This window comes from Salmo trutta, chromosome 7 (genome assembly GCF_901001165.1).
Source record: "Salmo trutta chromosome 7, fSalTru1.1, whole genome shotgun sequence".
In the NCBI taxonomy this organism is placed as follows: Eukaryota; Metazoa; Chordata; class Actinopteri; order Salmoniformes; family Salmonidae; genus Salmo; species Salmo trutta.
The window spans coordinates 50,974,928-50,991,308 of NC_042963.1; the positions used below are offsets into that span (position 1 = coordinate 50,974,928).

The window sequence follows — 16,381 nt, forward strand, 5'->3', positions numbered from 1 at the left end:
ATTGCTAGCTACCGGTATTCCAGAAACAGCCACTAAACGGGTAACGTTAGCTATCTAAATGTAAAAGTCTAGCCAGGCTATGATAACATACCAGTTTCTTGTTGACGGTTTGTGGAAATCTGAAGAATTCATTGACTCTCGTAACAGCGAAATCAAACGAACATGTAAACACGGTTCACAACAAGCTTCTCGGTATGTGTTGGGGTCATTCGACTCGACAGTTTATATCCACGGAAAAGAAAAAAAAAACTGACAAAAAACCCAGAGGAAAACAATGATCACGAGGTCTTTGATCTGACCTACAATTGGCTATTTATCACCTGCCACTGTCAGGCCACTGAGGGGAATTGGATTAATGTCCCGGGTGAACCGGGTTAGTTGTTTGCATTCGATTTGGAACCGGACTGCCTAACGGGAGTGAGCTAGGAGTCTATTATATTGACAAGATAGTCGAGCGACTGCTCTAACAAATGGGTGGATTCGATTATGCTGAGCCGCGGGACACCGGTCTATGGCCCGTGACGTGACCGTGCAAAAGCGGAGAGGGAGGAGCGCCCTCTCAAATCAAACAGTAATCTGCGCCTCTCGGTCGTGTTGCCAACAAGGCAGCATTGTGCATCGTCAAAGGTTTTAGAACACCTACTCATTCAAGGGTTTCTTTATTTGTACTATGTTCTACATTGTAGAATAATAGTGAACACATCAAAAGTATGAAATAACACAGAGAATAATGTAGTAACCAAAAAAGTGTCAAACAAATGAAAATATATCTTATATTTGAGATTATTCAAATAGCCACCCTTTGCCTTGATGACAGCTTTACATCAAAGTAGACATCATGCAAGACTCCTACATGTCATCTCTGACACATTTGCTAACAGGTATTGTGTCAATTTAAAACTTGCACAAGACAGTTCACAGAATTGTCAATTGAAAGAAATTTAACCAATTTAATAATAACAAAATTTAGCTAACATTAGATGTTAATCCAGTGATTCGGCAATTTCGTCCACAGCATCATGGCATTTGTAGTTCTTTATAATAACCACATTAGCAGCCAATTAGCATTTCATTTTTGGGGGGGTAAATACTGGCAAATTAATATATTTTAAAAAGTTATCTTGTCCTTGAGAGATTTACATGGATATCAAAACGTGACCCAAGGGTAAACCTACACGAAATAAAGCCCTTATTTTAAGCGTTTCTAAAATCCCCTACGGGCAAAATGAATGGTGGAAAAACAATTGGAACCATTTCCTTGTTTCACCGCTAGGTTTTATGGGTATTATGACTGCGGTACTCTATAAACGCAGAAAACAAGGTCTGACATTAACACAGGCTTAAGAGATATTTTACGTTTTGTTCTATGAGATAATAGCAATCAGTTAACATGACCTTTATGTGATTTGTGTGTTTTTTTTATTATTACATCAATTCTTAAAATTCACAAAAAGTGACATTAGCTGGTGAAGATTATCTCATAGAACAATACGTATAAGATCTCCTAAACTTGTTTACCACAGACCTTATTTTCAGTGTTCATCCAAAAACCCTAGAAAAACGCAATTCATTTTCCTCATCGTCTTTCTCTAACGAACAATGGCGGAGTTAGTGCCTACAAAAAGACACCATTACTATTTTTCTCTATTATAGCCTCTACCCAGTCCCTAACTACCAGACGTTCCGTTTTGGGGGGGAAATGGAAAGAGAACCTGTGATACGACCTCGGCTTTTGCTCTTACATCTAGATGTTCCGCTAGCGGAACGCCTCGCCAATATCCAATGATAGGGCGTGGCGCGAATTACAAACTCCTCAAAAATCCCAAAACTTCAATTTTTCAAACATATGACTATTTTACACCATTTTAAAGACAAGACTCTCCTTTATCTAACCAGATTGTCCGATTTCAAAAAGGCTTTACAACGAAAGCAAAACATTAGATTATGTCAGCAGAGTACCCAGCCAGAAATAATCAGACACCCATTTTTCAAGCTAGCATATAATGTCACAAAAACCAAAACCACAGCTAAATGCAGCACTAACCTTTGATGATCTTCATCAGATGACACTCCTAGGACATGATGTTATACAATACATGCATGTTTTGTTCAATCAAGTTCATATTTATATCAAAAACCAGCTTTTTACATTAGCATGTGACTTTCAGAACTAGCATACCCACCGAAAACTTCCGGTGAATTTACTAAATTACTCACGATAAACGTTCACAAAAAATATAACAATTATTTTAAGAATTATAGATACAGAACTCCTTTATGCAATCGCGGTGTCCGATTTTAAAATAGCTTTTCGGTGAAAGCACATTTTGCAATATTCTCAGTAGATAGCCCGGCCATCACAGGCTAGCTATTTTGACACCCACCAAGTTTGGCACTCACCAAACTCAGATTTACTATAAGAAAAATTGGATTACCTTTGCTGTTCTTCGTCTGAATGCACTCCCAGGACTTCTACTTTACACCCAATGTTGTTTTGGTTCCAAATAATCCATAGTTATATCCAAATAGCAGCGTTTTGTTCTTGCGTTCAAGACACTATCCGAAGGGTGACGCGCCGGTGCGTATCGTGACAAAAAAAATCTAAATATTCCATTACCGTACTTCGAAGCATGTCAAACGCTGTTTAAAATCAATTTTTATGCGATTTTTCTCGTAAAATAGCGATAATATTCCGACCGGGAGACGTTGTTTTCGTTCAAAGACTGAAAGAAGAAAATGGTGTCTTCACGCGCACCCGTGTCATTGTTCTCAGATCGACCACTATCCAAATCCCCTACTGTTTTTCGCCCAGGGACTGCAGAGTCATCATTGCCCGTTCTGGCGCCTTCTGAGAGCCTATGGGAGCCTTAGAAAATGTCACGTTACAGCAGAGATCCTCTGTTTTCCATAAAGAGGCTATAGAAGGCCAAGAAATGGTCAGAGAGGGCACTTCCTGTATATAATCTTTTCAGGTTTTGGCCTGTCATATGAGTTCTGTTATACTCACAGACACCATTCAAACAGTTTTAGAAACTTTAGGGTGTTTTCTATCCAAATCAAACAATTATATGCATATTCTAGTTTCTGGGCAGGAGTAATAAACAGATTAAATCGGGTACGTTTTTTATCCGGCCGTGAAAATACTGCCCCCTATCATAAACAGGTTAACAAGGCGGCATGCCATCTTAACTTCTCCTCCACATTTACTGGATTGGTTGTACAGTGCAGAAGAGAACCTCCCCGGACAGTTTTTTTCCTTCTCGTCAAGACCAGTATGTAGGGAATCTAGTTTCAGGCATTTATTTCACGCCTGCTACATTAGGTTAGTGCAATTATAGTGTCTGTGACAGCATTGGAAGCGCCATTGAGGCCATCTCCATTTTAAAGTAGTCGATTTTCTTCTTCTTCATTTGGCTGATTGCTTCCAACTCATAGGAACCCCCACCCAGTTGACTACTTTAAAATTGTGGAAGCCCTCAATGGCAAAGTCCATGCTAAACTATTTTTTATCAAAGTTGCTGAAATGCCACATGCATCCACTTATATCAGTGCATTCGTAACGACCTACCTAACCATTACGAAACTTCTACTTGATGAAATAAACCTCACGTAGCAAATTAGGAATTACATTTTTTGTTGACCAAATTCGACACTCATTGACCTCAATACAAAAAATATTCACCGATTTTGGGGCGGTGCAAAACGTCTCGCTTTGCCTCTTCCTCTCTGGCCAGGAACCCCTTCTGGCCAGGTTCTGGCCTACGGCAAAATTGGCTCAAATAAAAATTAAGATTAAGCACGTGGATCTGTGTTTTCAAATTCAAACACTTTATCTGCCTTGATAATGAAACTAGTTAGAAAATCCTAACATATTTTATGGAAAATAGATGTTGTATGTTTCTGAACGATGCACCATGCTGCGTTGTTGACAATATGACAGAGCGACGCAGATTACCGTTCAAACAGATTAACTGGTGGAGATGATAGAAGAAGAAGAGGGTTATTTGGCATTAGTTATGTGTGATTATTTTTAATGGAGAGGCCATAGATCGCCATACTAGTAAATTCGGCTAAGGAACAGAAGTTGGGTATTGTAGACAATACAGGGGATGAAGGCGCGACAAGAGCGTGATGAACGGATAAATACTGTTATGGATAGCGAGAAAGAAGGAGAAGAGCTGATGCTGAGGGAAGATGTGTATTGAGGAAGAATGGCGCCAAGTACAAACCGTACTCTGCTGTCTCTGATAGCTCAGAAACGTAAACTGACAAGAAAGTGAAGATACATTACCTGCAGTGGCAGGTGTGGTGAAGATCTCCGAGTCTCACCCTGATGGTCATGCAAAGGATGATTCTGGCCTAGTGGGAGTGACATTTTTGGAGAAAATGGATCCCTGACTTTTGGCTGGCCCATATGTAGTCTGAGGCTGGGTAGAAAATGTAAATCAGTGACGGTAGCTCGAAGTGGACTTGTGATGATTTTCTGTGTTTCTTCTACCCAGAGCGAGCGAGCTCTCTGCGTCAGGCGCTTTGGGACAAGACGTGATTACTGGGCTGTTTTTAATGTTGAGGTGGAGCAACTGAATTGAAAGAGTCCATGTGTCTGTGACACCCGCCGTTTGGTGCGAAACAGACCTGGTGGCGAGCGTGGGGAAACTGAGTAGACAATCTGTACTTTTTAGTTCTGAAGCAGTCTTCACCTGATAAAGTCATGTTGGGATATGCCAGTTATCCATGAGAGCTTTTGTGCTGAACCCACTAAGTTTTCAGATGCCAAGCCTGGGCAAATACAGAGTGATACAAATGTATGTTACAGTAAGGTTGGCTTCTTAGCTTTCATTGCCATGGTTATCAACTGTACCACTGAAATGGAATGTAAATCACAGAAAATAGATGTTGTGGTGGCAGCTGCAGGGAACGAAAGAGTCCCGTCCTCCCAGGCCATTGGACCGGTGTAGGGTCAAAGTAGTGGGATGGGATAGTGGTATATAGGTGTACTAGTGGTATATAGGTGGAGGGTTAGTTGGTGGTGCAATTTTATCCTATGCCCCTTCCTTTTTAGGGGGCATAGGATAAAATTGTAAGGTGATTGACAACACATTCCTGCACAGTAGATGGCAGCATACACAAACAAACTGCGAAAGCCATGACACCAAAAAAGAAGGAGAAGAGGACAAATCACTAATCATGTCTGGAATTACAAACTGAGAATTGGCAAACAAACTGGCAGCACCAACCCTGCTACAGGAGCCACAACAAGGACTCCTGTGCACACCCAGAATGGAGCTTTGGCAGCCACTCTGATCCCCTGCAGTAACTCCACTCCTTTGGTGGGTGCTTCATCAGGGTGGACAGAGCTCTGCCAACACTGCTCTCCCAGTTCCCGCCCCAGCCACTGAATCCAGCGACTTGAGGGAGGTCTTTGTCAGTCTGCTCTGCTCTCACATGGTTGGCCAGGGACCTTGGCAAAGTCTCAGCTCACTCAACAAATAGCTGCAGATGACTCTGTGCCTCTTAGCTCCAGTGGTGGAAAAAGTACCCAATTGTCATACTTGAGTAAAAGTATAGATACCTTAATAGAAAGTTCCAAGTAAAATTGAAAGTCAGCCAGTAAAATACTACTTGAGTAAAAGTGTTAAAGTATTTGGTTTTACATAAATAGCAAGGAATTGCTAAAATATACTTAAGTATCAAAAGTAAAAGTATAAATCATTTAAAATTCCTTATATTAAGCAAAGCAGACGGCATCATTTTCTTGTTTTTAAAATGTATGGATAGCCAGGGGCATACTCCAACACTCAGACATCATTTACAAAAGAATAATTTGTGTATAGTGAGTCCACCAGGCCAGAGGCAGTAGGGATGACCACGTGTTCTCTTGATAAGTACGTGAATTTAACGCATTCAAAATGTAAGGAGTACTGTTGGTTGTCAGGGTAACAAGTACAATAGTGTAACGACCCTGGGTTTATAAGCGCGGAAATCGACTCTGCCGCTTGAGCATGCTTTTGCGGCACAGTCGATAGCGCGCCGGACTTCGGGCTTGAAGGTCGAGGGTTCGAAACCTGCTCCCTGCTGTTTCATTACATTGGTGTAGTGAAGTAAAAGTGAAAGTTGTCAAAAATATAAATAGTAAAGTACGGATACCCAAAAAAACTACTTAAGTAGTACTTTAAAATACAAATTCTTATTTACAATGACAACCTACACCGGCCAAACCCGGACGACGCTGGGCCAATTGTGCGCCGCCCTATGGGACTCCCAATCACGGCTGGATGTGATATAGCCTGGATTCGAACCAGGGTGTCTGTAGTGACACCTCAAGCTCTGAGATGCAGGGCCTTAGACCGCTGCGTCACTCAGGAGCCACTTGATGCCTCTAGGGAAATTCAGAAGGCTGATTGAGGACCTTATTACTGATGAATGTGTTTGTTTTTTATGACCATGTTTCTCTTTCTACTTGCATTTTGTATTTATATTGATGAGTGTATTTTCTGTATGACTCCCATCTCATTATGACTCCCTGATAAAATAAAAGTTAAATAAATCAGTGTTTTGTATCTGTGGTCATGTCGTCTTCAACAGAGGAAAAGAGGGATGCCGTTTACAGCGTCCATTTACACCAGTACATTCGTAACAACCTAAGCGTTACGAAACTAAAATTGGATCTAGGGCCTCACGTTGGAAATGAGCAGTTTATCTCCATAGAAAAACAAACCCGCTTCCACAAGGTTTATTTTCCCGCGGAAAGTGAGGAAGTAAGGGCGGAGTCAGAAGTCACTTGGTCGGGAACTGTCCAATCGCATTGCGATTCGTGTTGTTTTCGTTCAGTGTGATGGAGCGTCAAAACAGAGCGACGCGATAACCGATAGCTAACTGAAGTTATCCTTCGCAGTTCAGCGAAAAGGTAAGCAAAACTGTATTGTCGCAGCTATGTGTCCTCGCATAACTTCATTATTAGTGTCATTGAATTATTGGTTTTAGATTTACTGGGCAATCAAGCTTGCTAGCGCTAAATGCTTAAAAAGCTATCTAGCTAACGTTTGCTAACCACCAATATATAAACTAGCTAAATAGCAAGCTAATTTAACATCATCAGCAATGTCGTTTGTTGTGCCAGCGTCATTGGGATTAATGAAAAAGATACATGGAAATTATTTGTAACATCGTGTCAGTTCAGGTAAACTGACTTTTTCTTAGGGAGTTCATGCTTCGCTCATCCAAGCTCAATTTGTCTGGTTGGCTCCATCAATATTACTTAACGTTAGTCAAGATGACCGTGACTCACAGTGTGAGCTATGCAGATGAGTGTAAATTTGATAGCTGTATGTATCACTGCTCTCAACTCAAGGCACTGCTTAACTAGCTGCTATACAAGGTTATGTGGGAACAGGGGGATCTTTATGTTTGACATTATATTACTACTAGTAGACATTTAAGACCTTTTTTCTGCTCACTCCTTTGCATAATCTACTGTATTATTGACTGTATGTTTGTTTTTACCCCATGTGTAACTCTGTGTTATGTGTCGAACTGCTTTGCTTTATCTTGGCCAGGTCGCAATTGTAAATGAGAACTTGTTCTCAACTTGCCTACCTGGTTAAATAAAGGTGAAATAAAAATTAATTAATTAATCACAAATGGCACTTGTTTCAATGCGTTGAAGTTTGGAACATGTGTATGATCTAGTGTAGCTTATCTCAACCATAGACGTATAGGCCAAGATATGGGATCTCAGCTGTTCTTCTCTCCCCATATCTACTTTACAGAAGCCACCAGCACCATGGCAACTGCACAGTCAGCATTAACATTTGCAGTGTGTATCCTGATGATAACAGAGTTGATACTTGCCAAGAAGGACTACTATGACATACTGGGTGTACGGAAAGATGCCAACGAGCGTCAGATAAAGAAGGCTTTTCACAAGCTGGCAATGAAGTATCATCCAGACAAGAACAAGAGCCCAGATGCTGAGGCAAAGTTCAGAGGAATTGCTGAGGGTAAGTGTGTAATAGGAAATTCCAGGTGAACAAAATAAGTAATTCAAAAGTAATTCCGGTTTATTACAAGTTGCAACAGTGAGTCTCCTCCAGAGCAGAAGCAGAGAAAATGTCTAACTGGCCTTCTCAGTGTAGGCCCTTTATATCCTAATCAGAGAGCACAACATGTTCTGTAAACACCAGCCCGAGAGGCTTGTAGGAAGTCAAAACAAACAGGCAGTGACTTGGTCAGCTGCTACAGAATCACATGGTGTTCACAGAATGTCATCAATACAGCCGTGAATAATCAGTGTCCTCGGTTCTTTTACCTCCAGTCTGGAGTCAATCACTATCAACAGACATGAGAGTAATCCATAACAACATTCAGCTTATAGTCTAGTGACCATCAACCTGCACCTTGACTGTAACACTGGAAATTATGTACTAAAGAAACTCCAAATATGCTAAACATTGTGTTGATCACTCTAAACTAAATATTCCCATTCTTTACTCTTTTGTCTTTTTTATTTATGTAAAAATGTCCATCTTCTCACATTCCTTCCAGTGTGTTTTTTCTTTATTATTATGCTGTAGCCAAATTACATCATTGTTGTTAAAAAAGTGTGTTTTTATTTTACACTGTACTACTAATAGAATCATTGCTATGATCTGAAACATTTTCTTGCACTTATGTCATCTATAGCATATGAAACATTATCAGATGAGAAGAGGAGACAAGAGTATGACCAGTTTGATCACGGCACATTCTATAATGACATAACCAAAGACCGAAACGGTCCAAACGTCCACCAGCCCTTCAACTTCAACGACATGTTCAAGGACTTTGATATTTACAGCCAGAACCGGCACGCCCATCACCAAAGGCACTTCGAGGACCACTTCCGGACCCACCAGGAGGCCCACCACAGCAGACACAAGAGACACTTCCAGGGTGCCTTTGGAGCAGCAGCAGGTGGTGGTGGCTTTGATGACGTGTTTGACGACATGGAGAAAATGTTTACTTTTGACAGGGACACCACTAAGCGGACGGAGAGCACATTTCAGGGTACTACAACGAAGCAACACTGCAGAACAGTGACACAGCGCAGGGGGAACATGGTCACCACTTACACTGACTGCACTGGCTCCTGAGGACAGAGGTCTTGTCGGTATCCACGTCCCCTGGGTCGTGTTCATCAGGCACAAAATGGAACAAAGCAGCCTGAAATGGGGAGGTACTATCTGAACTTGTCCCATAAGAAAGGCTTGTTTTCCATTGCATAACATTTTGAAATGTTTCTCTATGTTGTGCTCTAATGAACATGACCCAGCCACAGCTTGCACTTGGGTAGGCCCCTGTGGTGGGAGCAAGCTGTTTTTGTTGCTGCTGTGACCTAAGTGCTGGTCATTGCTATTTTGTTGAGTCACAGTAGCTAATGAAAACACTTTTTAGCACACTCAGTTTAATTTTTAACAATTAATTAAAGCACTGAAAAGCTTTTGAAGCATATCGCTCACAGTATAGTTAGGAATTTAAATGTTGTAGAGAAATATTTTTTGGGTAGTGTTAAGTCTAATCTGAATCCAGATTTTCATTAGCTACTTAGAATGATATATCATTCTATATACTGTATATTTAGAAACCCCCTTAATATTTACATAGGCTTTTTGAGGAGAAGCTATTCGTTATATAGTCCCTTGCAAACCTAAAGATGCAATTGAACATAGTATCAGTATTGTTGCCTTAAGCAACTTCAATTGTTCATGAGTTATTTTATTTCATGTTTTTTTTATTTTTATGGAAGAATGTTTTTACTTGAGCGTTGTTATTGTAATTCGTCAGCCAAAACGTTTCAGTAACTACTACCACTGCCGAACCCAGACATTTTCTGTGTGCATGTAGTATTTTGTATAGCCTACGGCTCCATTGTGTGAATCCAGCAGCCTTTGGTTGGAACAAAACAGTGTGGATAATGAACTGTGACAGGTTTGCTTTAGCTTGATAAATGGACAATGTCTGCAAAAATGTTCCCTCAGAACATTTACTTAAACTGTATGGCAGCATTTTGATGCTGCCTGAAGTTCCTTTTTTTTTTGTGGTAAGGGATGCTCGCCACTTTAAGTTGAAATTAGGAAAGAAATATTCAGATCGACAAGAACTTGTATTGGCAAAGATCATAACATGTAAACTTTTTGCTGTTGATGTAGCTAGCTACATTGTTATGATTTTCACTCCAGAGGAAATTTTAACATCTCTTCTGCTGTCTGCATGGACCACTTAAATTTATAAGCTAACATTGGTGTAAATAAAATCCTGTGTTGTTCATCCAACACCTCATAACCACCCCATTACCTCATGTTTCACTAGTCTGTAGACTATACATATCTGTTCTCATGGGCTTGTATTCAGAAATGTTCTCTGAGTAGGAGTGCTTATCTAGGATCAGTTCTGCCCTTTTTTTTTTCTTTTTTTTTAAGATCAACGTGAATAACATTTTACATGGTCAGGTGGAACTGTTCCTGGATCGGCAGCAAACCTATTCCGAGACGCTTAATGAATATGTGCCCAAGTTTATGTCATGTGCAATATTTGAAAGCCAGCTCCTCTTGTCTTCATATGTTTTGCCACTGTTACTAGCTGGCTTTGTCATTGTGATATGTTGATGTATGACCCATATAGCACTTTAGTTATTGTAATCCTATGGATAAAATGTGTGTTACCTTGACTGGAAATAGGGTATAGTCCTTTTGAAAATGGAAAAATAAATAAAAAAGGCTTCAGGAAATTAAAGATGAGAACAAACAATGTGTATTTTCATTATGTGAAATTGTACCAATCTTTGTCAGGTGTGTGGCAGGTTTGTACACTCTCAAGTCAAATTTTCTCTGCAACCTAACTTTTATTTGGGGTAGTGCGATGAAATGGTGTGGTCCTACGAGGGAAACCATACAGTTTATTAGGCTACAGATGAAATAAGGTTGAACGGTGATGAGCTTGATGTGTTCCAATAAATATCGAACGTCATATTCTGGTGACATGATGATCGACGCTTGACTGACGTTTGACAAATAAAAATATTCTCGCTCTCATCCATAATAATTTTATTGTAGAGTAGCCTTCCCCGCACTGTATCTGCGAGCAGTTTCCTCGAGCGCACGTGCCAATACCAGAGTGGGTATATTTTCTATTTAACGCAACCGTTTTCATGACAACTAATCGGTAGAGTTTTTAAAATCCGATGGAAACGCTGAACTTTACATTTTTATTCGGAACATGTAAACAGAAAAAGTACATTTTGTGTGCACTACGTCACCACGCATTGTTTTTTTTAATGCGCAACAAAGTCCGTTTGGAGGAAACGCCACTCAAAGATGTTTAACTAACCCAAGATAGATCACAGCGTTTTAAACTGAATTAAATTAATCATGGTGGGCAGAGACAAGCACGAGCTAGCGAGTATTTCCGTTAGTGAACGCCTACTCTGAAGTGCGCGTGTGCATTAACTCAATTCGCCCTTTGCACTCCTAAACAACGCAATTTTTGTAAACCGTCAACTCTGTTCGTAACATATTATAGTTTTAGAAACCGAAAACGGTTTTGAGATCAAATGTTCCATTGAGGAAATTGTCGGCATAAATCTATATTCTCCCACATCCGGCCACTGCTCTTCCTCTCACCACCATATTTGGTAGTGAATGGAAACGCCAACCGGATGCTTCACATTTATTCATCCGGTTAAATCTCAGTCTCATTGTTCTATCTGTGCGCCACTGAAAATCTGTCGCCAATTGGATGGAAACCAAGCTACAGTAACATTGGTGCGTCATGATGTCAACGCTTGTAAATGTAGTTTATTTTTGTACTTTATAAAAATAAAAAAAATACTGTTCCTTTGACAGTTTCCCTATGTAAAAACTCAAAGTCCCATAATGCAACGCTGAATATTATTTTTTTTTGCGCAGTTTTCAGGGCAGTATACATTGTAACCGTGTGAGGGACATTGGATGACTTTGTGCCTGTGGTTAGCAGGGTTGCTTTTTTTTAGTTAGTCCATTTATTTGACAGGTACAGCTTTTTCAGAGCTATGGAGGCCCTTATCCCCGTCATCAACAAATTACAAGATGTGTTTAATACAGTTGGCGCGGACATTATCCAACTGCCGCAGATTGCTGTTGTTGGAACGCAGGTAAGAATCAGCCAGCTAGCGAACTTTAGCTATCTAGCATGCTACCGAGTTTCATTCACTCTTACGACGTTAGCTAGCTACTGTTGTCTATCACGCAGATCCACTCATAGAAACATAGAAATGTAGCTTCGTGTGCTCTGTTTTCAAGGCAAGGTTATCTGACGTTAGTTACTTAGCTGTAGCTAACCACTATCACGTTAATTAACTTGTTAGCTAGCTAGTTTAGCACTATTGTGAGCCGATAACTAGAGCGAATTTGACAGGCAGTGCAACATGGCCAACTACCCCTGTAACATACTGCTATGTTCAGCAGCAGGTGTCATAAGCCGTGACCAAAGTAAAACAAACAAATAACTAGAGGTGATTTTGAAACGCTACAGTGTTTTGGTTTGTTTACACTCACTTGTATCCAGTCTTCTCCTTGCCTTGGAAGACTTGAATATTTTTCAATGAATGTGAACATAATTGAACTCTTCCAAGGCATCCTCTTTGTTTGATTTCTAGAATTACCTTCCATCTGCTTAGATGAACAGAGATTATATACTTCAAATAGGCGGCACCTGTACCCTTCTCTCCAGGTGGTACACCCTTCTCTTGTAGGTGTTACATAACATGTTTACAGTAGCCGCCATCCCCTCCCAGGCACACACAATTCCACTAATTTGCTAAGAGGATGGCACTGTCTCAGCCCTTTGGCAACCTCTGAACTGAAGGTGCCATGGCAACAAGAAGGCAGCCATAGGATGTTTCCCCAATTATCTGGCCTCCAGAGTGTTTCTGCATTGTCTTGTTACTGCTTTTCAAAGGACAGATTTACTCAGAGGGGTTTGTTAGAACTGACAGTGATTTCAGGGATTTTTTTGTTTTCCACATGACCGAGTGCAAACTAAAATAAATAGGTCAACTACAGCCTGTCATTGCATCAGTTCTTTTGTTTTGTAAGTGATGCCGACTTGTGTTGTTTACTATCTCAGGTTTCCTTTTTGTGTTGTTACTGATTGTGCTGTGTTTCTGTCTCCAGAGCAGTGGGAAGAGTTCAGTGCTAGAGGCTCTGGTGGGGAGAGACCTTCTGCCCCGTGGTACTGGCGTTGTCACCCGTCGGCCCCTCATCCTCCAGCTGGTCCATGTGGATCCAGAGGACCGCAGGAAGACCAGCGAGGAGAATGGTACTGGGAAACACGACACCATCACTGCTCTAGGGTTGTACAATTCTGGGATGCTTTTCATCAACGTTCCCAGGTTTTTCAGAAACCATGGTTAGAGTATTCCCTCTCTGCTGAGGCTATTACCTTCTGATTCTCGAAGGAAATCCTCAAACCAGGGTTTCTGAAAAATCTGTGAACTTTGACAAAGTGACATTCTGCTGGTGGCTGCTCTGTGTCTCTTGGCAGTTGAGGATGGTGTTGTGGTTTTCATCCTTCCTGTCCCTCATGTCTACAGTCCACAGATTACTATTTAAACCAATTGAGTTGAGTGTGTGTGTCCTAGGTTTGTGTGTCTGTGCGTCTCTGTGTCTGTCTGTCTCTGTCTGTCTGTCGCATGCTGTGTTTTGATGCTCTGTGTGCCTGTGTGTTTCTGACTCTGATTGGCCAGCCTGTGTGTCTGTCTGTGACATGCTGTGTTTTGATGCTCTGTGTGCCTGTGTTTCTGTGTGTTTGTGTGTCTGTGGCATGCTGTGTTTTGATGCTCTGTGTGCCTGTGTGTTTCTGACTCTGATTGGCCAGCCTTTTTTAGTCTGGTAGAGTGTCTTAGGCCAGGACATGCTCGTATGAATGACTGCACCAGCAAGTCTTAGGCCAGGACATGCTCGTATGAATGACTGCACCAGCAAGTCTTAGGCCAGGACATGCTCGTATGAATGACTGCACCAGCAAGTCTTAGGCCAGGACATGCTCGTATGAATGACTGCACCAGCAAGTCTTAGACCAGGACATGCTCGTATGAATGACTGCACCAGCAAGTCATGTCACAGTGCATTATTCAGTTGGACTGTGAGAAGTGCCATGTCACCTCAGCAGATATAGAAGTCTGCATTCACAGCAGTGGACAAGCTAGCAAGTTCTAGCTGTAAATTAGGCATATAAGCTTTAACAGTGTTTCCCTTATCAAAGTTCTACAGGCACCTGAATGTTCTTACACAGCCACCAAGTCACAACAGCGTTCAATGTCATGATAGTCCATCCACAATGACATCCGAATGCAAAACCAGCTTATGAGATATGCCGCTATTAGGCTTTCCCCAATAGAATGACAAATGTAGTAAAGCCTGTGTGGTTTATGAGACATTCTGCCCTATAGGCGGAGTGCTTGAGTCTGCCCTGCAGCAGGGAATAGTCACATGGAGGATGATGTAAACCACTGCACTGCTGCAGATGGCCTTGATGCAGGAGCTGCATCTATAACTACTAACCCTTCTCTCCTGTCGTCTGATCTCTTCTGAACCACAGACCCCAATGCTTGGAGAAACATGCGCCTTTACCAAGGTCTCTGTTTCCTTGTTCCCTTATTGCCTATTGTCTGTGTTCAATCAGCAGCTTCTTACTCTAGTCTACCCCTTTCTGTTAGCCCCCTCTCCCATCCTGCCTTTTAGCCTGTTGGTTTTGAGCTGACAAACCCTGTGGCTTAGCTTGATTCAGCGAATCAAGCCCAGGAAGGTCAAACTCTGATTCAGACAAAACACTGTATTTTCTGTATAAGGAAAGAACATCCTAAGAAAAACTATTTTGGAATGCATGGTCACAGTGTGATAACTTATTAGGTGGTAAGTATGGCCCTTAAGGGCAAATAAAATGTTCTGTTTCAATTCACGCCCGTTTTAAACATGCTGAAAAACAAACACCTCTTAAAATGTCCTCAAATAGCTGCTTATAGCTAACTAACAGCTGAATCTTGTTTATTTTATTTCATAGATAATTATAGGTAATTATTTCAGTTGAATTAATCCAACTAATACATGTATTATTAGTTTTAAATAATAACATTGTTTTATGAAAGGTGTTTGGTAGCTAGGTAGTAGTAATGCCTATTCCTGTGCTTCCCATAATGCACCAACCATGCTTTTCTCACAGCTGGCATATTTTCTTTGCTTTTGTCAAAAAACACATTTCTCACTGTATTGTTTGTTCAGATCTGTGTCCGTATCCCTCTGGGTTATTGGCCTGCATAACATATTCCCATCCCAGCTGAACAAACAAATAAATAGGTTTACATCCTCCCTTGACACCAGTCAACATGGCAGTTTAATTACAACACAATGGGCTGCTTTCCAAGACACAGATGAAGCCTAGACCTTGAAAATCAGGTACAATGTAGCGTCCCCGTTGATGTAGTTTAGTCCTAAACTAAATCTGTGTCCGGGAAACTGGCCCTAAGAGTAGGCTGCTAGGCCCACTCCAAATGACATCTGCCAGATAGACTAGGAAAGGGGACTGAGACTGCCTTGTCATATTCCCACAGGTGTCGACGGAGAGGAATGGGGCAAATTTCTACACACCAAAAACAAGGTAGGCGATGTCTCAGTACGAACAATGCAGGTTGCTGACAAGGCAAAGCACTCCTTCAGCATTCTGTTATTCTCAGTGGAGTTCCCTTTCACTGCCACAAATAGACACACAGCTTAAACATTTCATAAACCTAAGCAGATATAAACACACACGGAAGGCTTTCGCAGAGCCAGGGGTTCCCAAGAATGAGTTTGAATAACTAGATGTTTTGTGTAGGAGAGGAACTATCTCTAAGTCACATGATCAGTCGCGCACCCCCCTCTCTCTCTCTCTCTGTCGCACCCTCTCTCTCTCTGTCGCACCTCTCTCTCTCTCTGTCGCACCTCTCTCTCTCTGTCGCACCTCTCTCTCTGCTCTGTCCGCACCTCTCTCTCTCTCTGTCGCACCTCTCTCTCTCTCTGTCGCACCTCTCTCTCTCTCTCTGTCGCACCTCTCTCTCTCTCTCTGTCGCACCTCTCTCTGTCGCACCTCTCTCTCTCTCTCTGTCGCATCTCTCTCTCTCTCTCTGTCGCACCTCTCTCTCTCTCTCTCTCTGTCGCACCTCTCTCTCTCTCTCTCTCTCATGTCGCACCTCCTCCTCTCTCTCTCTCTCTGTACGCACCTCTCCTCTCTCTGTCCACATCTCCCCCCCTCTCTCTCTCTCTCCTGTCGCACCTCTCTCTCTCTCTCTCTCTGTCGCACCTCTCTCTCTCTCTCTCTCTCTGTCGCACCT

At 41.6% G+C, this 16,381-nt stretch overlaps 3 protein-coding genes across 7 annotated transcripts in view; 2 read left to right on the forward strand and 1 right to left on the reverse strand.

The window, feature by feature from the left end:
* LOC115197616 (calcium-independent phospholipase A2-gamma) overlaps positions 1-406 on the reverse strand; it is a 37,989-nt gene extending 37,583 nt beyond the window's left edge. Inside the window, exon 1 of the mRNA XM_029759313.1 lies at positions 92-406. The gene's annotated coding sequence lies outside the window, so the exon portion shown is untranslated. The remainder of the gene's footprint in view (positions 1-91) is intronic.
* Positions 407-6,801: 6,395 nt separating this feature from the next.
* On the forward strand, positions 6,802-10,785 carry LOC115197617 (dnaJ homolog subfamily B member 9). 2 transcript variants are annotated; one of them, XM_029759314.1, is made up of 3 exons: positions 6,802-6,907; positions 7,770-8,000; positions 8,683-10,785. In XM_029759314.1, the coding sequence occupies exons 2-3, from the start codon at positions 7,784-7,786 to the stop codon at positions 9,129-9,131; spliced, it is 666 nt and encodes a 221-aa protein (XP_029615174.1). In that variant the 5' UTR covers positions 6,802-6,907; positions 7,770-7,783; the 3' UTR covers positions 9,132-10,785. The 2 variants fall into 2 exon arrangements, with proteins under 2 accessions (XP_029615174.1, XP_029615175.1); XM_029759315.1 differs by lacking the exon at positions 6,802-6,907 and adding an exon at positions 7,575-7,610.
* A 910-nt stretch (positions 10,786-11,695) lies between these two features.
* LOC115197618 (dynamin-1-like protein) overlaps positions 11,696-16,381 on the forward strand; it is a 28,563-nt gene continuing 23,877 nt past the window's right edge. The window contains exons 1-4 of one of the 4 annotated variants that reach the window (XM_029759316.1): positions 11,696-12,166; positions 13,188-13,332; positions 14,614-14,649; positions 15,623-15,669. In XM_029759316.1, coding sequence (XP_029615176.1) covers positions 12,065-12,166; positions 13,188-13,332; positions 14,614-14,649; positions 15,623-15,669 — 330 coding nt within the window. In that variant the 5' untranslated portion in view covers positions 11,696-12,064. The remainder of the gene's footprint in view (positions 12,167-13,187; positions 13,333-14,613; positions 14,650-15,622; positions 15,670-16,381) is intronic. The other 3 variants (XM_029759318.1, XM_029759317.1, XM_029759319.1) reach the window with 3 other exon arrangements.